The 25583-nt window shown below is 37.9% G+C and overlaps 1 protein-coding gene across 3 annotated transcripts in view; it reads left to right on the top strand.

Annotated features, from left to right (window-relative positions):
• RGS17 (regulator of G protein signaling 17) overlaps positions 1 to 25583 on the top strand; it is a 99235-nt gene that overhangs the window by 65177 nt on the left and 8475 nt on the right. For 2 of the 3 annotated variants that reach the window (XM_019749264.2, XM_019749263.2), the window contains 3 exons: positions 560 to 703; positions 17837 to 17926; positions 19349 to 19583. In XM_019749264.2, the coding sequence (XP_019604823.1) occupies positions 585 to 703; positions 17837 to 17926; positions 19349 to 19583 (444 nt within the window). In that variant the 5' untranslated portion in view covers positions 560 to 584. The remainder of the gene's footprint in view (positions 1 to 559; positions 704 to 17836; positions 17927 to 19348; positions 19584 to 25583) is intronic. The other variant, XM_019749265.2, reaches the window with a different exon arrangement.

The following is a 25583-nucleotide window of genomic DNA, read 5'->3' as shown; positions in this document are numbered from 1 at the left end:
TAGGCCCCTGGAGGGTGAGCCGGAAGTGCCAAAAAGGAGATTGAGTGTTTTAGAAGGAGCTGAGAGAGCACGAAAAACAAACTTGATCTTCCTCACAATGTTACATAGTTAGAAACCTCGCAACAATGATTTATAAAGCTCAATTAACCTCACTGTAAACATCAGTGGAGAAACCAGCAATATACACCCCCTATAACCATTTAAAAGTGCTTGTAAAGGGAAGCAGATGTAACCGTTTCTGAGTAAAGAAAGAAGTTAAAAATAAACTTTCAAATCTTATCCTATTGACCTCACCAACTGCTTCTGATTATGTGGCAAAGTTGTTACTATAATTTTATGCAGCAGATAATGATAGAAATTGGTCCCCAAAGTTTTGAGGATGCTCTAAAACCTCTTCTGGAGCATATTTAATTTGACTGCCAAAGCTTATTTGTTTTCACCTGTTCTTAAACTCTCATCTCGCTGCCCCTACACTTTAATTACATTATGCTTCCTTCAGCACCCGCAACTTATCTTTATTGTAATTTTTTCATACCTTATGTTTTCTCTCTTCTTCCAGCCAGTCCAGTACTAAAGTAGCTGAAATGCGCAAAAGGCAACAGTCGCAAAATGAAGGAGCACCGGCTGTGTCCCAAGCCCCCGGAAACCAGAGGCCCAACAACACGTGCTGCTTTTGTTGGTGCTGTTGCTGCAGCTGCTCCTGGTATGTGCTGTTACCTGTATGATGTGGGGGAACAGCTAGCGTGCACGTGCACATCAGTTCTTGGGACCACACAAACTTCTCCGTCGGTCCTTTGTTTCTTTTCTTTTGTCTTTACAAGTAGGAAGTATTGGAGACCACCATTGGTCGAATGCAAGCATTTCCATATGCAAAATATATTTCTCAGCATCTGCATTTAAATCGATAGTAAAGAATGAAAAATTGCATCATGTTTTCCTTCATCTGTGCCTCTTACAGATATGGGTAAACATAAGATGCTTATACATTTATCTAACAATGAACAGGATTCTCCAATGCTACCGAAGGTCCAAGAAGATGAAGGTATCTAGTAGTCTTACATTCAGTGTCCAATGCTGTGTTTCAGTTATGTGCTGTTCATAGGATGCCGGTCATCCAGTCGCAGAGTTAAGGTGGCAACCTCGGCCTCAAAGTTCTGACAAAGGCAGAAAAGAAGTACCACACACTCATGTCGACAGATCTAAAAGCAGGGGCTATGAAGGGTATGAAGGCCAAGTCAGTTAATTAAAAATTCTGAACTTAGAGCCAGAGAATCTGCTTTCCATTGTGATTTTATCACTGACAGCCTCCGTGACATCAAAGCTCTAATCTGTTTTGTGGCTTCCTCATTGGCAAAATGATGAAGAGTTAAAGTTGATTCCTGAGGTCCTGTCTGATGCTAAATGGCCATGATTCAGGCACTTCAGAACACTTGCTCCAGTTTCAAATTCCCAAAGAGCCTTCAAATAAGAAAATCAGTGAGATCCAGAATCCTCAGATTTATGCATATGATGTATCAGGGCTATGCTAGATTTCACGGAACTTTCCATAGAACCATAAATTTCAAGGTCCCCTAAGATCCAATTCACAGGAGAATCTTCTGGATTAGCAGGGGTCTTCTGGAGCTCCCTGAACTATTTCAGAACCCTAAAGAATGGCCCAAACGCTTGAGTCATCTTGTTGTGTATGATCTCTACAATTTCCCAACATCCATCCAGTGATCGTTATGATAAGGTGGCATGATGTTCTATCACTGCGGCCAAAATGGAAGATGAAACGTGTCATGCCACAGTGGTAGCTTGGTGTTCAACAAGCTCTGACCCCTCTAGAAAACGTCATTTCCAGAAAACCATCAGATATTGTAGCAATTCGGAAGGATTAAAGTGGTTTTGATAAATATCAAAATTGCTTCCCAGACAATGATTCTTTGTTATGGAAAGTCATATGCTATTCCTTTTCTTTCATTTTTAAGCCTTCACTATTTCAGAAGGAGGACACAGACTTCTAGGAGAGGAAAATATTTCAATAAATTTGTGTATATATTTTTTCCTGTGTCACTCCTAAAGAGATCACAAGCTCTGGTCTTAATCCATGAAACACAGTGTAGTGACTTAATATGGCGGTTCTGAATTCACACCGCCTGGGCTCCAATCTTGTCTACACCCATCACTATCTTTTTTACCTTCAGCAAGATATTTAATGTCCTCAGATTCCTCATCTGTCAAGTGACAGTAATGAGAATCCCTACCTCCTAAGGTTGTTGTAAACATTAAATGAAATAAAACACATACAAGCTGAGAACAGTGCCTGACACATGGTATGCATTTAATAAGATTTAGCTCACTGGGCTACAATGCACTTCATACTGGAAAAATACAATCTCTTTAAAGAAGAGCTGGCTTAAAATAATGTATATTAAAAAAAAATCAGCAGTGGATATAATACGAAAGTATGTTGGAAAAGAAAGCTATTTCATTTAAATTCTGTATAAAAAGTCACAAATACCTTGTTACACAGTGCTGAGAATTATACTTCTATTTCTCGTTTGCACCATGATATGTTCCAGCAGTCAGTATATGATTTTATGTATCTGCCAAAATTTATTTCTGAATTGTTTCAGAGTTAAGACACCAAAACCCAAAACAGATAGAGTACTGACGTTTTACTTCACTCTATTTGTTTGCTGTAAAGCAAACAAAACAAATATCTGCTGTATCTGCTATAAAGCTGATATTTGGCAAAATTTGCTTTTATTCTTAAAGTGTACATAAAATAACAAAATATTCAGCATGAGCTTGTGAGCAGCAGATTATCAGAGAACACAGACTTTGGATCTGGAATAGCTTTTGGAAATCGCATTAACTCTCCACTCCTCTAGGGTGACATGTATTTGGACCCCAAACACACGGTGCCTTTGGTAAGTGTTCTATTAGTTCTCGACTAGAGTATTGTTGTTAAGAACTGTGTTGGCAATGAGTCATGGATGTTTGAGTCTAGGCCATAAAATGCACAAACTATAAATTTACAAGTCTTCTATATATGATAAATGAGAGGAAAGTTTTAATGTAAACAACTTAATGAAAACAATGAGAGTTGAGCTGTCTTGTTATCTCATTGCAAGAGAAACTGTCCTTTATACATGCATTTTAAAAATATCATTACTTTTGTACTTTGAGTTTGGGGTGGGAGGAAGCATGTAAAGGCTTATTAGAGTGGGGGGAAAAAGAAAGAAAATGTTCTTCAAATTTTCCAGGCTAGGTCAAAGAAGCAGAACAAAAAGAAACACTGAAAAATGTAATTTAGGGACAAAAATAAGTTAGAAATCAAAATATGAAGTAACTGTCATTTGCAATAGGAGCAGTTGTCATATAGCTGATTTTACCTCCTTTTAAGGAAATACAGTGCTGCGAAAAGAAATTTCTATATCTAGTAATAAGAATAAATATAATACCTCAACCTAGCTTCATGCTATGGGTTCTTTAAACAATACAGCATTTCCCTCAACTTTGCATTTCTCATTCATATTTTATCATCAGCTCCTCTCCTATTTTTAAATTTATTCCTGTCTTTGTAAAATTACCACTATGCTTTAGTTGGAGGGTTGATACAGAGAGTAAGTACATAACTGCTGAATATTTCCACAGTTTCCTTAAAAAATCAAAAAGTTTGGATTTACTTCACAACATGTGACAAATATGGATGGATCTTGAAAATAGGCTAAGTGAAATAAGTCCGATAGAAAACGTCAAGAACCATATGATTTCACTTGTATAAATATAAATAAATACATAGATATAAAACTGAAAGCAACAAACGAATAAGACAAACAAACAAACAAAAAGTCATAGACCCAGACAACAGTATGGTGGTTACCAGAGGGAAAGGGGGGAGGGGAAGGTAGAAGAGGGCAAATGGGGTCAAATATGTGGTGATGGAAGGAGAACGAACTGATTGTGGGTGGTGATCACACAATGCAACATATAGATGACGTGTTATAGAAATGTACACTTGAAACCTGTATAATTTTATGAATCAATATGACCCCAATACATTTAATGACATTTTAAAAAGTTTAAAAAAATAAGAACTAATTAAGCTGATCTGTTCTCTGTCCCTGGATCAGTCTCTCCCTGTCTCCCTTTTCTCGCCATATTCCTCCATTTCAAGAAGAGAAAACAAGGGAGTGAGGTTTAGACGATTTAACCTGTGTTACATAAGTGTGTCAGGGAAGCCCAAGTCTTGGCCATAAAATGAACAGTCTATACATCTGCACGTTTTATACATGGGCCCAAGCTGTTCCTGACCAGGAAGGGAGGTAGTTGTGTGGATACCACTTGTCCGAATGTTAAAGGTTGCCATTCTCAAAACTTAATGTTCCTCTTATATCAGGATTCCGACAGAATGACCTGCCTCTCAGGTAGTTAACTCTCTTCCCTCTTCTTTATGAGAAAGGAACCTTTGAAAGATGTGGGACTCCTCAGAAAACTGCCGTCATCAGGACAGTATGAATCAGTGAGGTCACTCAGACATTCGCACATGAAATGGCACATGTGAAAGTGCATTGCAAATTAGAAACTGCTGTGTGGTCATGAAAACTAGGTGCCTTAGAAAGGAGATAGAAAAGTAGAGCTTTCAAAATTTATTTCAAGCTTAAAGCTAATTTCCAAATTGCCCCAAGAAACCTCCCCTAACATCAGAGGTTATAGTAAAATAATACAGACTATTTTTTTTTTCAAATAAAGTCTTCAGGTGTTAATCCAAAGCTGTTTTAATTCCTCATTGCTCCTGGTGGTGTCTGATCAAACAAGACAGATTTCCATGTTCAGTCATAAAAAATTAGAACTCAAGAAACTTCAGCTACCATCTCTCCAAAATGTTCACGTTGACTTCTCATGTTGCTTCATGGTGGTGAGGGGATGGGTGGGGGGTGGGGCAAGTTTTGCCGGCCACAGCCCCAGGCTGTCCACTTGCGTTTCCAAAACATGGTTCTGTGTTTAGCTATTTTACATGTTAGACTTAGGTATAAACTTTTGTTTGGAAGAAAAAATGACATCCCTAAAAAAACTAATGTTTGGAAAACACTGTGTTTGATTTTACAGATAAAAACACTAAAGGCCTGCCTACTGTCACTAAGCTCATTTGTGACAGAAGTAGGACTAAAATGCATTTCCCTTAATTAACCAGGCCATTGTTTTGTCCACTTTAAGATGAACTTTCCAAAGTTTTCATTTCCAGATTTGATATGAACCATTTCCAAAGCTCCTTACTTTGCAAACTCATGCACTAGTGTGTACTGCCTATAAGATTTGGCAAAAGTTGAGTATCATTCATTCTTCTCAGGAAAAATTGGTCACAGAGTGAATTTAGTAAATTACCCCTGTGAAAGCTAAAATTGTCTCCCTTTTGAACACATGGGTTCCCTGAGTTCCCAGACCATGGGATAGACCTGACTAAGTAAATGTTAAGCACCTCATAAACATGGTTTTGGTTGCCCTTCCCTCCATTTTAAACAATTACCACAGCCTCAAAACTGCAAAAATACTGTCCTACTTTATCCTCTGACGCTGTCACATTTCAGTTCTCTGCCAATGGAAATAGTAAGAGGCATGCTTTAAAAGTCAAAAGATACCTTTTGAAAGGAGAAACAAAATCCATGTCTGCTCCATAGTAAAGAAAACACCCTCAGAAATAAATCTGCTCACAAAGGCAAGGTGAAGCATTCCATCTGAGACACCGGTGAGTAAGGAGTCCCTTGTATACCGGTTGCCCTCGGAGACTTGACTCAACTCACATGGGAACATAAGTTAGCTGCATAGTGTTTCCAACGTAGTTGTAGCCAGATCATCATAAAAACCACTTACAAAGAATGCTGCAATTTTGAGACTCTATCTTGTCATAGCTAGTAAATTTCCTCAATAGTTTCTATAACTTACGTGAACTTTAAAATCACAAAGTCGAAAGGCATCTATCAAAATGAACCCAGGCTTCCCGGGCCATATATACAAGATGGAAAAAGTGGACATCAGGACTATGGGCCTAGTTAACAAATGTCACGCATTTGTTAATTTACTCGTTATAATTTATTATTGCTTGGTACTGTTGTACTTCATTTAGCTTTCACCAGATTCTCTCTACTTCTACACTGACAGGGCATGCATTCTCAGTAAGCAATTGAACTTAGACATGAATATTTGGTATTACTCCCCAAGTCACCTTCTAGAAAAGCATAGTATTCAAGTTTCTTCTGCCAAGTCTGTGTTACACATGACCACAGTGCTATCTACTGGAAAACTGCCAGGATTAGAATTCTTTGGCCCTTTTCCATTGAAGGCATACCATTAGACCTCTTTTTGACTGTTTTACTGTAAATTAATATTTTTCTTAGTGTCACATTGCTGTGTTTAGATCATCAATAGAAAGATGGATGTGAAGAAAACAAAATAATAGATGAAATATTATGCTGATTCATAGATAGATATAGATCGCCAAAATAAAGAGGCAATACAAGGAATGGAGAGCGTAGAGATTCAAGAAAAACTTAGGATGCACTGTCAAGAATTTGCAAGAGGTGAGAATGAGGATGGAAGATTAATCCCACTTTGCTTGCTTGAGTGGCAGGTTGATGATGATTCTATAAAATGAGAGAATACTAGAATAGGGTAAGTAGAATTAGAATTTAGAATAGAATAGAATAGAATAGAATAGAATAGAATAGAATAGAATAGAATAGAATAGAATAGAAGCAGAAAAGTGTTGGAGAAAGAAGATTACATTAATTCAGGCTGGAAGAAGGCAAGAGCCACTTAGGAGATAAGGCAGCCACGGTTAGTTGATAAGGAACCAAGGGAGTGTCCTGCTGGACACTCCTTGAGGACACCTGCGGGGATGCCTGTGTCATGAACCGAGGGTAAGAAGGAGAGGGGAGAGTCCCCTGTGTGAGGAGCCTGGTAAGGAATCACAGAACTGTGAGGACAAGGAGAGGGACAGAAGAGGAAAGTCAGATGCTTAAGCCTCAGAGAATGTGAAAGAGGAATACCAACCCCCACCTTGGCCTTGGTGAGTGAGGGAAGAGCTGCCTCTGGGAGAGGCAGGGCCTTCAGAGAGCTGGGTGCCAGTTAGGGCTGGAGAGAGGACATGGACCACAGAAGGCTGACAATGCAAGAGCGTGTGTTTGACATGGAAAGGGAGTTCCAAGGAGAACAAAGGAGCACACGCAGAGCGGGGAAAGAGGAGGCGCACTCTGGTCAAGGAGACCAGAGCCCTAAGGTGACGGAGGAAAGAGACGGTAGATAGAGGCTGGGCAGTGTTCTGCACAGATACGCGTGGGGTCCACTGGCTGCAGATACCCCACTGTCTTCCAGTCATTTCAGGTCAGACCAAGGGAGCATCTCTCAAATCTCAGCTGACTCACCATCCGTGGCGATATGGTGAGGACCATCTGGGTCTGGACGGGCCAGGGTGTGGCAGAGCGTCTCAGATGACATTTGTAGCAGTGGGCAGGTGCTGTTCATACCCATGGCCACACTGCCGTCTGCCCTGAACAAGCTTGAACACGTAGAGGGCCAGTTTGACTCCCCAGCTCACTGTACTGGTTTCATGCTAGTGGTTCTCCTTGTTTGACATGTGTTTTTGTTTGTTTAGGTTAATACTGTCAGTAAAATGATATTATATAAATTTTCAATTGAATTCACAGAAGTTCATATCGGTCAACTGGCGCTGAGCATTTTCATAAGCATATACTAAAGTTTCATGCTTTAAACTAGCCAAAAATAAATTTTAGCTTATAGCATATTATTTGGCACACAGGAAGTGTTTAATTAATATTAAGGTGTTGGATGGATGATTGAATTTGGATTTTCCATTTGAGTATACTTTATCATACATGGAAATATGTGTCATAAAATTACTTTCAAAAATCGCATTCACATTCTCCCAGGGCTTCATTATGTGGCAGGTAATACTTATTAGGGCCTCACAAGATTTCTTCTTATGCACCGTTTTCCTTCATTCTTCTCTGTGTGAGTGCGAATGTGAGTGTGTGTGTATCAGTAATGCTACTAGTACTAGTAGTACTCGTAGTAATTAGTAGTAAAGAGGGACAAAAATTCCAAGGGTGCACTAAAATCTGTTTAGTATTACCGGGATTTAAAGTCAAGAAGGAAAATAGAAGACTAGAGAGATAGGCGACGGCAAGTAATATATCATCTCTTATGCCATATGAAGGAGTTAGGATGTTATATTTTTTGGATATAGGAGGTGATCGAAGATTATTAAGTAAGGAGGAGGCAAAGTCCATTATATATTTTAAGTATATTCCTCTGGAAGAGTATGAGGAAGGACAAGACAAAAAACCAGAATATTAGGAGACTTTTGTAACAGCTTTAATGAAAGATGTCAAGGGCCCCAAATAAAGAGGCCATAAAAGGAATGGAAGATTACAGATTCAAGAAAAACTTAGGCTGCACTGTCAAGAATTTGCAATAGAGGAGAATGAGGATGGAAAATTAACCCCACGTTGCTTGTTTGAGTGGTGGGTTCTCCATCCAGTGAGAGGGAACGCTAGAATAGGAGATTGTCGAGGCCCAGATAAGAAGATGAGCTGGTCTTGCTCTGTGAGAGGTACCGAGAGTTAGTTGTGGAAATGATGTGAAGCTCACAGGGGAAGTCTCGATTAGATATAACAATCTGGGAGTCACCGGCACATAGCATACAGGAGGTGAGAATGATGGCTCAGGGTGAACAGCGAGACTGAAACCTCAGTAAATACCAGAGTTTTAAAGAGAGGGCAGTGGAGGCGCTGCAAACACTGATGGCACGCAGAGAAGGGACAGTCTGAGAGGGGACCATACAAACACAGCATGGGGTGGCACAGGAGCCAGGAGAGTCTCAGAGACAGGAAGGACCGATGTCCCAAATACAACAGGGAGGAGCCACGTGATGAGAATTATAAAACATTTTGTCACCGGACCAGCTGGAAGGCTATCAGTGAACTCTGTGAGCACCAAGCGTCTCCTTAAGGTGCTGCAGGAGGAAGAATTTAGGGAGAAAAGCTGCTGATGGAGAAAACGTATGTGCCCATCGTCGAGGGTTCTGAGACACCCTGATCTCTCGGGGTGAAGATGCAGTTTGAGGGAAGTTGGGGTTCCCTACTTGGCTTCATCAAATTATTCAATTTCAAAAACAGTATGAAATTCAAACAGTATGAAATTCAGCCCTTCCAATTCCAGGCCAAATTTCTTAGCTATCTGTATAATATTTAAGAACTTCCCCCCAGCCTCTCTGAATCAAGATACAAAAAATGAGGTTATGACATTTTTGCTACCCCCACTCTATCTACCGTGTTTCCCCGAAAATAAGGCCTATCCCGAAAATAAACCCTAGTTAAGATCATCAGCCAGACGCATTTAGTACGTTATGACGATGTTCCAGAAGATGACATGACTGTATTTGAATAAATGTAGATTGTTGTACATGAAAAAAAAAAAAGACATCCCCTGAAAATACTCCCTAATGCGTCTTTTGGAGTGAAAATTAATATAAGACCCGGTCTTATTTTCAGGGAAATACAGTATAAAATGTTGTAGTTGCACTACCTCTGATAGAAATATGTGTGAACTCTTTATTTTTGTCCCTCTCATTAAAATCCTTCATTATTTGTTTTAGGCCTAGCTAACTTTCTTTCATGCCCCACACTTGGTACACCTATTAAGATCTGCCTGATGTTTTAGGACATCACTCAAGAATTACTTATTCTTTGTCAGATAAGACAATAAAATCCACTTCTTGTGAATATGGAGTTGATTGTATAATAATTCTGCCTTATTATGTTATATAAATACTGTAATTCCTGGGGCTGTAAAATTCCTATCTTTGTTTAAACTATCAATATACTATATATATATATATATATTAGTGTATGTTGCATGCCTAGTGTATGTGGCGGCTTAAGTAGAGAGCAAGTTTCTGCCATTGCTACTTTTTGTATAAAGCAACATAGATTATATAAAAGTACAAAACCACGTTAATTGACCAATTCCATAAGTAATAGTGGACTAATAACTCCACGTGACTCATTCTAAATAGTCTTACCATATTTAAAGATTACATGCAAATTCTAATAACATCCTCATATAAAGCCTACTTTCAAGAGGCAGCATGGGATGGCACTGGAATTAGACAGACCTGGATACATCCCCGTTTCATGACATATACCTGCGAAACCTTTGCAAGTTACTTAATCTCTGAGCCTGTTTCTTCATCTATAAATTGTGATTAATAACATATATAAATAAGTTAGTCTACAGTTTAGTACATTCTAAGGCGCCCTGAATAATCCTTTATTGATAGATATTATTTCTGACCCCCTCATAAGTCTCAGGTGGAAAGGAAATGACCAGACTTTGTAGGATATGACCACTGTGTGCTTAGCATGTTCTACCAACATGTTGTCAGTTCATGCAACAGAACCTGTTTCTGTATTGTGTCGCTGGCCCTTTGTCCCCAACTTGCTCGCTAATCAGCACAGATATAACAGGTTATTAGAGCATGTGCCACCCAGCCACAGGATTCCCAGGGTGCTGTAAGTCCATTATCTACTGGGGTTAAGTTTCCTCACAGATCAGGGTCATTGCCTCCAACCATAATTGTTCTCGAGCATGGCCCCCATCTCATTCCATACATATTCACATACATGGTAACTAGAAAATACCAGTGGGGGAAGGAATGGGTGGACAGATAAGTGACCCTGGCGTCTATCAGACGTGTTTCTGAGTATCAACTACTAGATTTCTAACTTTTCCATTCTGCTTTTTATGATAGGGACACATGTTAACTACAATCAGAAGCTTGAGCTCTGACTTAACTGATGCATTTAAAGACTTGGGTGATTACACACCATTTAAATAATAGTGTCTACTAACTAAATAGAAGTCCATTTGGCCTTTTCACATCCAAGATACTTGCTTTCCCACAAAAGCATCCACTAACTTAATTATGACTTGCAGAGAAAATTACAGTGGGTTGAAGGAAGAGCTTAAAATAGGATTTCAATCAACCTAAGAACTGAAGTAGAAGATTCTGATGATTGTTGTGTATTATATAAAGTGCACCTAAATATTCAGTCCTGTAATTCTCTTAATTTTAAGGGGGAAAACAAACAAACAAACCCTGTTTATGCCAAATAAGAAGTTTTAGTTATGTAACTCAAGATAAACTTACATTATGGATCCGTATTTTAAATGCAGTTGGCATTCTAATCAAATTAATATGTTGATGAACCTGAAATACATGGTTTGGAGTCTGAAGTAAAAGTTTAACACCAATAGAAAAAGGGGATTTTTTTGGATATTGGCCCCTTATTGGAGGCATTGTTTGCAAAAATCTTCTCCCCATTCGGTTGGTTGCCTCTTTATTTTGTTGATGGTTTCTTTTGCTGTGCAGAAGCTTTCTAGTTTGATATAGTCCCATTCATTTATTTTAGCTTCTACTTCTCTTGCCTTTGAAGAAACCCATCTTTTCAAACAGAAGCACGTATAGAGGAAAACTGATAGCAAAGAAAGTATGAGACGTCGAAGAAATTCATCTTCAATTTCCATGCATCAAAAAAAGAAATTAACATTTACATACAACCCAAACTGAAATTGAAATAGTTTGAAGAATCCACTCTCACAATGGCTCTTTTAAAACATTTTAAATTAAAAAAATATTTCCTTCTTGTTGGTATTTAAAAATCCTTTCTAATTAAATTGTTCTAAGAATGTATGACCTAAGTTCCGTATTACCCCAGCAAGAGACGTTAGCATTCAAAACAATTATTAGAAAGGATCACCACAATGTTAATAGGATTGTGCCTGCCTTTTTTAAAAACTAAAGTATTGCTAAATCAGATGGTTTGGGGCCAGGGAGTATCCAGAACATTTTCTAAATACTAAAAAGGAAAAATGGGTGTAATTGTGCACACCTCTCAAGATTAAGTTTATCCCCTTTGAGTTTGATGATTTCTTTCACAGAAAAATTGAATGACTTTTTCCAAATTCCGTAGAGACATATAATTATCAAAACTCCACCCACAGGAATAGATTTTTTTTTTCCAGATAAGGGTAATTATTCCCAGAAACTTTTTCAGTTTTATTCTGATTTAATTAAAACGTATTTATACTATAAAGGCAACACAGCCATCTAGTGGACAGATTTTTAATAGTGGATTATTTTACTTTTGAGAGGTTCAAGTTTATGAAATAAAAGCTTAAGCCAAATGAAAGATTTGTTTTATGACATGATACATAATTATAAAATGAAGAGGAGTATTTATAGGGGTAGGGACAATGTGTTTTTTAGACAAGTATTATATTTCCAAATTCAAAAACGAAGTTGTTTTACCAAAATGTATAAATGAAAAAGATGAGGTTCAAGTCATAGGTTGGACAATAACTGAGATTTATGTATCTGAAATTATGGGTGGTATATGGTTACTGCCCCACCTTCTGAGGCTTTTTTCTTCCTTCTCTAGTCTTTTCTAAGCAGTGCGTTAGTGCTATTCTCCTTCCCCCACTCCCTTCTCCCCAAAGTTTTCTTTGCCATGGGAGCAAGTTGCACTCTCCAGGGAGGCTCTTTGCAGCAGTAACACCTGCTCTGCAATCATAACTGCAATCACTTCTCTTCCTCTCCAGGCTTCCTGTCAGAACCTCCTGTAACGACTCCTTCCTGGTAATCCCAACTCCAGGGAACTGAGAGGTCGCTCGTCCCCAGGACCTACTGTATGCTCAGTCCTCGGGGCAATAACTCCTGTAGACTGATAGTTGTGGGATAACGATGAGAGAGGGGGCATTCGCACTCAGGACACTGGTTTGCGTTAGGAGGTTTACCCTTTCCAAACATTTAAGAGCAGTCAGTTTGTGTAAGTAACTGAAAAGGTAAAATACCACAATTCTTTTTATATAAAGAGAAGCAGCATTTCATAGCGAAAATGAGCAGGAGACACGAAGTCAGAGACGGGAGTGCCAATGCTAGCCCTGATAAGTGTTTATGTGGTAGTTGTAAATATTGTTTGTGTAAATCAACCTCGGCGACTGTTTCCTCTTAAATAAAGTGAGAATAGTCAATAACAAATCCCCTGACTAACGTACAGGACTATTATGAGGAAGAAATAGTAAGGTAATGTCTGAGGAAGTGTTTTACAATTATGGCAAGGTGTAAGTCTTTATTTCCTCAGGCTGAAATAAAAAGCTCTTTGGTAAAATTGGAATTGTCATTTTTATTTGCAGGTAATTGGCCTTTATATTTAATTAACCAGGAGCAATAATTTGCCTTTTTGTCCCAAGTGTTTGGTCTTTGCTTTATAACCTTGCGTAATAGGTCACTACCATTACCCCATTATGGATGAGGAAAAGAGAGCATGGAAAGCCAAAATTATCTTAAAGGAAGTATATTCTTGATTTGGAGTCCCCTCATTGTTTTCCTGAACTCATTACATAACCATACCTCACTGCCTATTCTGATTTATGGCTCTCACCCTGAAGTATCTGGCCTGTCCATTTTGTTCTACATTTATGGCATGCCTTTTTACAACTCCCAGCTTCAACACCCCCCTCTACTTGAAACTCCCTTTGTCCACCTCTCCATCTGGCAAACACCTGCTCATTGTTCAGCCCAGTTTAATCATTACCTCCTCTGTGAAGCCTTTCTCAGTTCGCCCATGCAAATGTACGGATACTGCACCTGTGTCTAAGAAACACCATATGCATACCTCTATTTCCGCTCTCTTCGCAATGCTGTGTGATGCTTATTTACCTGTCAGGGCTCCTCAATTTCTCCCTTATTGATGTTGAATTTCCAACCCAGGCAATGTTGCATAAACTGGATGTCTCTGACGTACTTGTAAATTGTTGTTGACTACTAAATGAAGCTGTCATATTATTTTACCGTGATATTTTGACCAAGGAAAATGAAACACTTTAAGCTACCAATTCTTTTTCAGAACCTGAAGGATGTTGATTCCATTTTTGCACTTGGACGTTTGAGGTAGAAGCTGTTAAATAAAAAGGAAAAACTGGTTGTGGGGGGAAAAAAAACGGAAAAACTGGTATCACAGTGTGGGAATATTAAAATAGAGAATAGTATCTGCCTTACCAATTGCAGTGGTTCTTTCTTGAGCCTTGATGTCATGCTCTGTCAAATTTAACCATCTTATTGATTCCTTGAGATTTTGTGTAAATATATGATTTTGTGATCGTCCTCTATCCCACAGTTACCATGGCTACTGCAAAGTTTTCATCTTATTTGCAACCATTTCAAGGGTTCTCCCTAAGAACCAATTGTTTGTCTTACAAAAGTGGACTGTCTTCCAAAATAGGCCCCACACATATCCATGATGATAAGTCAAGGGAAACTATCACAGGCAGCTTGTAATGTTTTACCCACAATCCCAACTTCCCTGTAAACAAACCAACAAAAAATCCACCCCCACACACAGAGGGAACATTTCCTTATTTTCTGAAATATGCCAAATGTGTTTCTCCCTTCTCAAAGTCACCACCCTAGAAAATTTCCAGTGGGATTTTAAATGATTATTTTCATATACTTAGCCTTAGATTATTGGCATTTTCTTCCATAAAATACTTAAGCTTTGAATAAGACTCCCTCAGTGGCATTTGTATATGCATTTTGTTCTCTTTACAGCTTTAGTTTAAAAAGTAGAGATGCTCATTTAAAATAAAACAAGCATTGTAAAACTGAAAATCTAGAATGAACCCTGACTACTGTTAAACTTGATGTTTTCCTTTTAGAGCTTTACTCAAGCATGACAATATGTATATGTTGAGCCAAAGCAAATATTTCCTGCAATTTATTACCTTAAAATAACCCACTATATTACTTAGAACAGAACAAGTGAAATTGGGAACAAACATTAGTCATTCCTAAGACATAGATGACAAACTGTCTAGTACCAACTCTCCTGTCAATTTCTCCATCTTTTCATTTTAAAATAGGATTATCAGTGGTTCTTGATAATTAAAACTTTGAAACCGATTTTTTAAGAACGGTACTAAAGGACAGTTGATTAAAAGAACACCTGTTGTCTGCTCAAGGTCACCTTCTGTCTACAGAACAATATTGTGTCCAATATTTGATCAAGAAATGGAGCAAATGGTAAACAGTTAAGCACTTATTGGATGGCTATGATAAGTAGTTTTAGTACAAATGTGTGTCCATATTTTACCATCTGTAGAAATGAAAGCTATAAACACAACCCAATTATTTCATAATGATCACGCTAATATGGTGGCATTTGAGGTGTTTGTAAATATCACAGAAACCGATAGAAGAGCCAAAATTCATGTTCAGAAACTTGTCAGTCATGCATGTGGAATCCAGATTTGTTGCTCTACAGGAAAGACACACTGGAGAAAAAAAAATGTTTTCAAAGACCTTGCGTAAAATGAAGAATCCCTGCATTTGTGTGTCACAGTGCATTTGTGTGGAAATGCAACAAAAATGAATTTTCAAGTCTATTATTTAATCAGCAAAAGTGAGCTCTTTTTCTAGTCTTTATATAGTACCTGATTATGTACACACACACACACACACACACACACACACACACGCACACGCCTAGTAAAGCTTGGAAAAATGCGTATTAATTTCCTATTTAAATATAATCTTTCTAGAATTTACCAAAAATGTGCATATTTTCTTACATTTGGCATCATTAATTTCTCCTAGGAAATTTTACAGGCTATTGTCAACCTCCTCCCACCCACTTTCTCATAATTACTGGAAATACGTCAAATTCCAGAGAAGCAGGCCAGTCAAAGATAGATACTTTGAGAAGTCAGACTGACCTCTACACATACTTGTATACCTGACGTAAGTGTGTAGCAGGATGGAGGACTGAGGTTTCCTAGGTTACATCAAGCTGCAAGTAGTTCCCAGCACCCACATATGCAGACACATAAGCAACTGCGCTGTAGTCTGAATCCCACCTCACTGCATTCCCCATGGCTTCCGTGAGCTAGAGGCTCTGAGGGGTCAAACCCTGAAATTGCTGCCTCCCTGCAGAGCACTGGTACATTTGCTGGGTGTTTGAATACCAATCAGCTATAGTTTCTGCTTCCCAGAATTGTTTGGACCTTTCACACTACTTTGTGAGAGGTTTTCTCATTTCTAAACCAATAACTCTGCCACTCTCCTTAGAAACTGGTAGAGAAATCAATTTATCTCACCTTCAAGTTTTGCTGTTTTGTACTGAAGTGTCCTTTTTCTGGCTAAAGAATCCTTTCCAATTCCTATTGGGTTCACTTTTCTCCAGCTAGTCCACTTTCTCAACTAAATTTTCCTATCTAGCCTCACTTTCAGTGGTAAAATAGATTGGCCTCTCTTGCCTAAATTCTTCCCTTTGCTACATTCTCTCTACCCTCACCCTTGCACCTGTGAATGAAAGAATGAATTGATGAGACATTATCTCAGCTTCCTTTGCCAAACTTTCCAGATTACGAATAACTACTTGTTGGAAGCCTTCCCCAATAAACTGCTCCTTTCTACCACAAGCATATTTAGTGACCCTTTTCTGCATTCACATAGTAAGTAGTTTATTGCTTCAGTGCATATCAGACAGCATATCTCATGATAGGCACTCAATAAAAATAACAGGATCGTTCAACAGAATTGGGTTCAAATTTCAACCATACCACATACTTAGTGTCAAACTTTGAGCCAACATACCACACAGCTCTGTGCTTCAGTGCTCATCTATAAAATGGGGATAATAAAATTAGAAGTAAAAGGACAGTGCGTGGCACATACTAGGCACTAAAAAACAATAGTTTCCATTTCCCCTCATTGAAAAAAAGTGAATGACCAAGGGAAAGAGATGTCATCTGAACTCCTTTTTGATCTCTGCCCAGTTCCCATGAAGCTCCTTGGTTTCTAGACAGAGGGATCGGTTTGCTAACTCGGTAGCTTGACTTTGCCAAGGCCACTGAGTCACCCTCCCCACCTGCTGCTTATTATCTCCCCCAAACCCCCTCATTACGTCTAGTCTACACCTAGAACCTTGGCGATTCCACCCTAAGACGCTGCTCAGCTACAATTTACCTGAACTGGACAATTCTTATTCTCGTCCTGAGTTATGAAAGCCCATGGGATTATCCTAGCCCCTGTGATCCTGTAGCATCCCCAAATTTCTGTACCAAAGACTCCTCTCACCCATTGCTCTCCTATCCAAATCCTCAGAGTGGCTGGCCTGTCCCTCTGGACACACTGGAGATTGACTAAATGGGGTGAAAGGGCAAAGACAACTCAAATATAAATCTAGTAGTTCAAACTTGAGTGGATAGAAGAATGATGATATTGGTGACAGAAAACCTGGTCTGCAAAGAAGGCTCATGTGAATTTTGCAAATGCTGTTTTAGAGTCTGACACATTTTAGCTTTCAGTGGGGGGAAATAAATGGAAAACAAACTATGAATAGAATTAACCAAAGGTCAAAATGGTGTTATTCCTAAGAGTAGCATAATAATGAACATCAAATAGTAAAGCATATAATCATGTAAGTATCTCAGAGATTTTAAATAATTTAAATTATGTAAGGATGAAGTCAGAATGTATAGCAGTATCCACTTGTGAGTTCTGATTTACTTTATATTTTTATTAAATAATGATTCTTTTCATTGACATGGGCTTACCCATCATTTTAAAAAATGGTATTGCTTTTTTTGTACATGAAATATTTTCACATAGTTGAAAACAAATTCTTCTGTGAAATATTGTGCTGCAATTTTTTTCTTTTCTTTAAATGATTGGTTTTCCCTAGACAAAATAAAGTGTTATGCTACATTACAGCCTCACTGTTAGGAACGAAGAAAGAGGGGAAACTGCAGAAAGACCCACACATACCACAAAAATGGAGAGTATCCAGGTCCTAGAGGAAAGGTGAGTGTGATTCACATTATAATTGTGCCTTGTGTTTATATACCATTTACATCCACTCAGTGCTTAAGTACCAGTTCTTGATTCCTGTAACTCAGAACGGTTTTGTGAAACGAATGCGTACTCAGTCTGGGAGACCTTATTTTGTGATTTTTTAAAATCAGTTTTTCTATTAGCTATGTTAAGCCATAAGCTAAAACATTGCCTGACTTTATCTTTCTCTTCCCCAAAATAATGACTGTTGCCTGAATTAGCCCCCCAAATTGCCCTAATTCTTTACTTGCCTTTTCTGAGAGTATTTCTTTATGTTATTCTCTTTATAGGGGAAGAGTCTAAAACACAAAATAAATGATATGGAATGACCTAAGTCAGTCAGAAAGGGCACCCAAGTAGTCCCTGGTCCATCAGAACAGACTCTAACCAAGTATTTTCTCCAAAATGAGAAGTTGAAATGCAATACTCTATCTACAGAATAAAATCAAAATACAAGTAGATGATTTGTATAATTATAGGTGCTTTCTTTTTCTACTTACAAGGTTTTAGTGTTGATGCTTCATAGTACGTTTTTTCTCCTTTAAAGTTTTTTAAATGAATGAGGAAGTTCAGACTTTTGGGATAATAAAAATCTATTTAAAATACTTGATCCAAAAGGTATATACGTATGACTAAATGTACTTTAGGTTGGAAAATTATTAAATAGACCAATGAATGGGAAAGCAATATCAGGATCAATTTAACCATAAGAATCTCCAGTTTCTTCCACTTCAATGATGTATAAGCAAAGGGAATAATACCTGGTGGTTCTGGAGGGAAGCAGTCACTGAAAACCTGAATGTAGACACCTAAAATGTCCTCAGTTTTATTATAAAAGCCCTGTGCTTTGTAACTGTGATAACTCCATTCATGGGTAACCATTCATGTTTCATAGAATAATTATTAAAATTTAGGAAAATATCTGACAAGTGCACAGAATGTAGTCTTATTTTAGATTCAGTGATAAATGGTGAAAAGAAAGCTACCAGAGATAAAAAGAAAAACGATCTTATGGCTTTTAAATGAAAATCTACATCAGATGCAAACAAAAGATTCAGTTTGCCCTTCAAACAATGTACAGGCTGTTTCTATCAACTTGCAAAATATTAAGGTGTGAACATTTCCAAGCTTCCTTAGGAATTTATGATGGCCACACACATAGTGTGTATAGCCTCTTGGCTCCTTGGCACGCAGTGTCCGCCCAACACAAATTTTGTCAAGACCCAGAAAAAAATTAACCTCATCCTGGCAGATATTTACCAGATCAGGCTGGGCTGAGTGGCAATGACCACTAGAGGGCAGCAGTTGAATAGCATTTCTACCTCCTCCTACCCGGGCTGGCATTCATAGGTCCAAGTCTCCTTTGGTAATGGCCCCATTCTGTCTCTGCAGCCAAAACCCTACTTCAGATGAAGTTTTGTCCTGGTCTCAAAATTTTGACAAGATGATGAAGGCTCCAGCAGGAAGAAACCTTTTCAGAGAGTTCCTCCGAACAGAATATAGTGAAGAGAACCTACTTTTCTGGCTTGCCTGTGAAGACTTAAAGAAAGAGCAGAACAAAAAAGTAATTGAAGAAAAGGCCAGAATGATATATGACGATTACATTTCTATACTATCACCAAAAGAGGTAAAAATCTGGAAAACATTGATGTGGGCTTCCTAAGACCAAGGAAGAACCTAAAGGGACATCTATCCGAATTGGGTAATGCATGGGGTGTGGACAAGCTAGAAGGCTTCTCTGGGTAGATAATTTAGATCCATTCTGAGGATCTATCTGAACATGTGTTTGAAGGCTCGGTATCCCCACTATGCTTTGATCATTTACCTCTGGCTGAATCTGTGGTGATCTACTTGCTTTTCAGAACTAACATTAGGAAGCCTGTTAAATACAATTTGCTGTGACTCAAACTCACATGGAAAAGGATAATTTACTTCGGGGCAGTGTTTCCCAAAGTGTGATCCCCAGATCACCTGTATGAGATTTACCAGGAGCATTTGTTTGAAAAGCAAATTCTTGAGGCCTACCCAGGACTTCTGAATCAGAATTTTTGGAAATAGAGCCCAGGAATCTGCATTTTTAACAAGCTTTCCACATACATATGAGTTTGAAAACCTCTGATATAGAGGTGCAACAAAAAATGCCGTGTTTGTTGATGCTTATGAGACAATTTTTACAGAACGGAACAAAGAGCCTTTGTGACCCATTAATATTCTTGGGGAGAGATGGGTAATGGCAATTATTTAACTTATTCTAGTTTTCCTGTTAACTGAAAGTGCAAACTATTTCTCCCATTGGCAGAATATACCTAATAAGGCACATTCCAAGCAACCAAATACTTTTCTGTTAACTTTTGAAAAATTAGTTTGTTCCTGAGAAATGCTCCAGCTCCAAGAGTTAAAAGCATTGGGTGAGAGAGGGGTTAATAGTGTGCGCAGGCCTTTGGAGTGCCCAGTGACAGAATTCCAGAACTGCTTACAAACATTTGAATTTAGAGGTTCCTAGAATGCCTTCTCTTCTCCAACCACCTTCTTTTTGTTTTTCTGTCCCTCCTAAACCACTGTGATTTTTGCCTGTGCATTTAAATGTCCTGACCTGGTCCTTTCTGCTCCCAGAATTTAGCGTGCACACCCCTTTCTTAGTGCACGGACATTTATGAAGTCCCCTAGAAATAGGCTGTACTCATCGGCGCCTCATCCAACACCTGATGTGGTCCCAACTGCCTCCCACTCCTTACCTTGAAGTTTATGAAATGGATTAGTGTCTACTTTAGCAATGTCTGTGTTTGGAATTCTATATAAACTATTTTACCTCTAATGAGGTCTACCTAGAGGAATTAAACATTTTTTATTAGGTTATAAATCCATCTCTCCCCAAAATACATAACATGTACCATCTTAAAATGATGACTGTTTTATTTTAAAATAATGCTAGTAGAAAAAGTATTCCTATATTAAGAACATATAGTTCCTTTATTTTACAATTTCCATTTTCTAAGTTTTAGTTTTTTATGGGAAACACTTTCCCATTGTCCTCACAGCTCCTGATTTTCAGATGTCACTGATGGATGGAGCTTTGTAAAATACTTACTTTTCACAAAATTACTTCTTCTTTGGGTCATAGATTAGTGCTATCATAGTTATTGATCGTTGAAATATAAACTATTGGGTCTTCATTCTTCTGCAAAGGTAACGAAGTTTTGTTTTAGCCTAATTTCTTGACTTTGTTGAGTGTCACCCAACAGTCATTAAAATATTATATCCTGATCAAGAACATAAACTTTGCTAAATAGACAAATATTTAGTGTAATAGCCATTTTTATTCTCTCCTGTATTTTTCTTAACATCTACAATTAGGCCATTGCCTACTCTTTACTATCCTCAAAATACTACAAAGAAAGAGACAGACAAAGAGAAGTGAAATTCAAATTTTTATCATTATGCTACTTTTGTGCAGACTTGTAAATAACTCTTGACATAAAATCTAAATTATTGGACTGTAGGAAGTGCCTTTGTTTAGCCAACTGATTGCTTTCCCATCAACATAGTAATTTTATTTGATTATTGCTTAGCAGCAAAAACAAATGAACCAAAAATAGCTATTTATAACTATAAAAGACAATTGTTAAAAGGCTATTTTAAGCCAAAGTATAGACATAGTTACTCTTGAACCATGTCGAAGGCTTGACTCACTGATACACTCACTATATGGCATGTACTTCATAGCTATCCCAGAGCCCTTTGCAAACTCTCATATCTCACGGACTTTTCTGTGCAAAACTTGTCAATTTCTAATCATACTCAATAGGTTACTAACTGTCTGCTAATACTGAGTTATCACCCTTCAGATTTTGTTTTCCAACACTGGAGAGAACACCTGTCACCTGAGGCGTGCCCTGACTGTACAGTAGCAATAACACTGAACCCATATTCAGGTGCGCAGTCCTGGCTCTGCTTCAACTAATGGTGTGACTGGAGTTCAATTAGTTCACTTCTCTTGTCCTTAGTGTTCAGTTGATTTTACAGAAAAACAAAGGAGCACAGAGAGTAGTAAACCACATCCACCATGGCCGCTCTGAGGGCCTTGTGCTACTATTTTGTTCTCCCCCCAATGATATGGCACATCAGCCATGGTCCTCCTTATTGCTGCACTCGGATTCCAACCAAGTCTCTCTCAGCACAGGCAGGTGGGATCTTTTCCCATTTGGGGGCCAACGAATCAGGTCTTTCCACCTCTGAAATTCTATAACTGTTTCTACTTCAGTTATTTTTAAAGAACATGAACATTTGAATAATTTATAAAATGATAATGACCAAATAGCTAAAAATTGTCAGGATTTTATTCTGAACCGGAATCTCGTATTTCTTCACTCAACTTTCATTTTACCTGAATTAGGTTATCATGTTTCTCTTTGTTAAATACAGAGAAAGTCTACATTCTTAAAATCATGTATGTGTGCAAAGCTTATTTCCTTCATAAAGCCAGTGTGCTGAAAATTACATTCCATTATTTAAGAGCGTGTTATATGCAGTTTTCATAATTTGAACATTATTTTATAAAATAGATGCTTGCGATCAGGAGGCAGTGTAACTTCCATTTCTTGGTATAGCATACACTTTAGGAAGGGATAAGGCCAAATTTTAAATTTAAGAAAAATCTAAAAACAAATTAAAACTAGCATTTCTTTCAAAAGTACATTTTCTTTTTATGTGATGTCCTCAAGAGAAAAGAAACGGAGGGAATAAAGAGGAATTTAAGAGTCATGGTAGCCTTGCTGCACATAGCAGATGCTGGTGGCAGCTTATATTTATTAAGTATTGAAAAGACAAACCCAACAAAATGAAGAACTTTACTAAAGAATCTGTTTAAAAGCATTGAGCTATTGAACAAAAATAATTATAAAGCCTTCAACAAATGTGAAGACTTATCTGAATTCACAGAAACTATGTGTGTTCAGTCATCTACAAATCCCCTTGTGATGATATTGTCTGTAAACAGCTGTAATCCAGCCTTACCACTTACCATGCATATGACATTTAGCAACGCACATCAGTGCTCTGCGGCCTCAGCTTCCTTGTTTCGTAGAATGATGACAGGGAAAAAGCTCTAAAACTCACTAAATCTACGATTTTCAGCCTCTGCTGTATGGTGATTCTCACAGTAGAAACTGCTTCTTCTGATTTTACCCTAAATTTCCAGTTGCCAGCTGGAAGAAAAAAGAATAAACCTATTCAAGCACTAGAATTATCTAAAAATAATGCATATGTGATAGGCATGTGGATTCTGTGTATGCGTGTATATGCCTTTTCAAGAGAAACTGTGAATTTGGCACTTCAATGATTTAAATTAGTTTTTCTAAATAGAACTCATTTGACTATAGTTTCTTAGGTACATTTCTTTGTGCATGCATATTATTCAAAAAATATTTATTGAGTATTTCCTATGAGTCAGGTACTGGGCTAGATGTTAGGGACATGACAGTGAACAAAAACAAAACAAAACAAAACAAAACAAAACAAAACAAAAATCACTGGCCTATATCTGTAGAGCTTACATTTTAGGAAGACAGACAAATCATGTCAAAAACAAGCGAATAAAAATTGTGATAAACATTATGATGGAAGTGGAGGTTGAATGATGTAGTTTAGAATAGGGGTATCAGGTTAAGGTCACTCTGGAAAGGTAAAATTCAAGTTGATACAAAGTCTGAAGACATTGGGCTTGATCAACAAGGTGCCATCATACTTATGATCAATTATTCTTACTGTTATTACTTTACATTGGGCTTAAACTTTGTTGTTGACAAAATGCTTTTACATATATTATTGTGAGTCTCACAACAATCCTGTAGCCACTAGGACAGGTGGCACCATTTTACAGCAAAGGAAACTTATTTTCCAAGCAGACGTTAGAATTACATCTGGGAGAGAGAGAACACAAGCCCAATAAGGTCTTCTGATTCTAAATGTGGTTCTCTTCCGACTACAATATGCTGAATAGTTATTCCATTGTCTAGTATTTTCTTCAAGGCATCCCTGTAGATTTCTGTGAGTCCCACGTTAGAACTTGAAGCAAAATGAGAACTAGCAACCTTCACTGCACGATTGAATTCTCCCTCACACAAGCAAGTTAAAATTTCCCATCATTTGGACCCTACCAAGAATACAGTTACTATACTTTATCCTACCAAAGATCTTTGCTCCAAGAAATAAATTCCATCAATCAGTTTTATTTATAATTTATAATTATTTTCAGTAGAAATAATCACAAAATAATAAGACTAAAAGTGCACATGGTAAAATGTTATTAAAACTGACAGGAGAATCAGATATTTTGCATATCTATAAAATTCAACATGAGAAAAACAAATTTAGTTAAGATTAAAAAGAACAAATTTAGTTAAAAATACAGCATAAGCTGTAATTGCTAAAAGTCAATACAGACTTAGAATGGAAAAAAGAAAAAAAATATTAATCAGAATTTTACTTACATAAAATCCTAAATTAATAAGCAACTTAGTAAAACTAAAAATAAAATGGAAAAAATGGGGGGGAAAACTTAATGATATGCAAAAAATTGGTCAAGGAATTCACTGACTTAAAGAAGGGCCTCTATGAAGGGTGGGGGGGGAGTAAAGGCTTTCAGTGAAAGTTGATCATGTTCAGTGCAATTCTGCCATAAATGTCCACAAAGTTGCCATTGCATCTTGATAGCTAGAACAGAATGGCAGGGTCAAAATTTGGTGTGCTCTCTTTCAGAAATACTCACCTGTGTTAATGTTCTCCCCAACTGGATAGGAAACCTGGTAGATTAGGAATGGTATACAACTCAGTTTGACCCAGCTTTTCCCAAGCCACACCAGGAAGATGTGTCTTCATTCTCCCCACTTTACCTCCACAGTCTTGTTGAATCTTGAGCTCTCAGTACATTTTCCTCCCAATGAGTTTGTGGAGTCTACAAGCCACTTGCTTTTCTTCTTCTCTGTCTCCTACTCCCTGTGGGAATGAAAGCTTCCAAAGCCACTTATGCCTTTTTAAAGCTAGTTGTCAAATCTCAACACCACCAGTGTTTCCAGCATAGCTAAAACTGCCCGTTACATGCAGCCAAATCTGTCCGTACTGTCTTGTGCCCTGTTCCACAGTAGTTCTTTTCTTTAAACTCTGCCAGTGCTGCACTGCAGCCCTCCCTCTCCCGACTTAGATGTGAGTCTGTGAGGACTAGGGAACAAATTTCCATTGCCGAAGAACAAGTCTTGTCTGTGCTACTCAACTTTGTCTTCTGTTAGGATAAGTTCTTTACAGCAAACTCCCCAGTCTCTCCTGCATTGGAGCCCCAATAAGATGGCTTTATAAGCCTGAATCCTAGGGTGACTATGGCTCCGGCCCATGCTGGAATCCACCCCCACTAACTTGTATTATAGATGTTCCACAGTCGGAAGCACAAAGATACCACAGGATGAAACTATAGATTGTTAGACCCATGGGGTTTGTCCTTGTTAACACTTTTTTTGACTGACTGACAACCTTTTCAAGCAAACAACCAGATGTGAATGTAAACATTTTTCAAATGGAAATAGCACGTGCCTTTTTATTACAGATTACTAAGTGTTGAATGGTACTACTTTTTCTA

The sequence above is a fragment of the Rhinolophus sinicus genome, linkage group LG05, assembly GCF_036562045.2.
Source record: "Rhinolophus sinicus isolate RSC01 linkage group LG05, ASM3656204v1, whole genome shotgun sequence".
Lineage (NCBI taxonomy): Eukaryota > Metazoa > Chordata > Mammalia > Chiroptera > Rhinolophidae > Rhinolophus > Rhinolophus sinicus.
The sequence above is the reverse complement of the archived record's forward strand: the minus strand, read 5'-3'. Positions and strand labels throughout refer to the sequence as shown.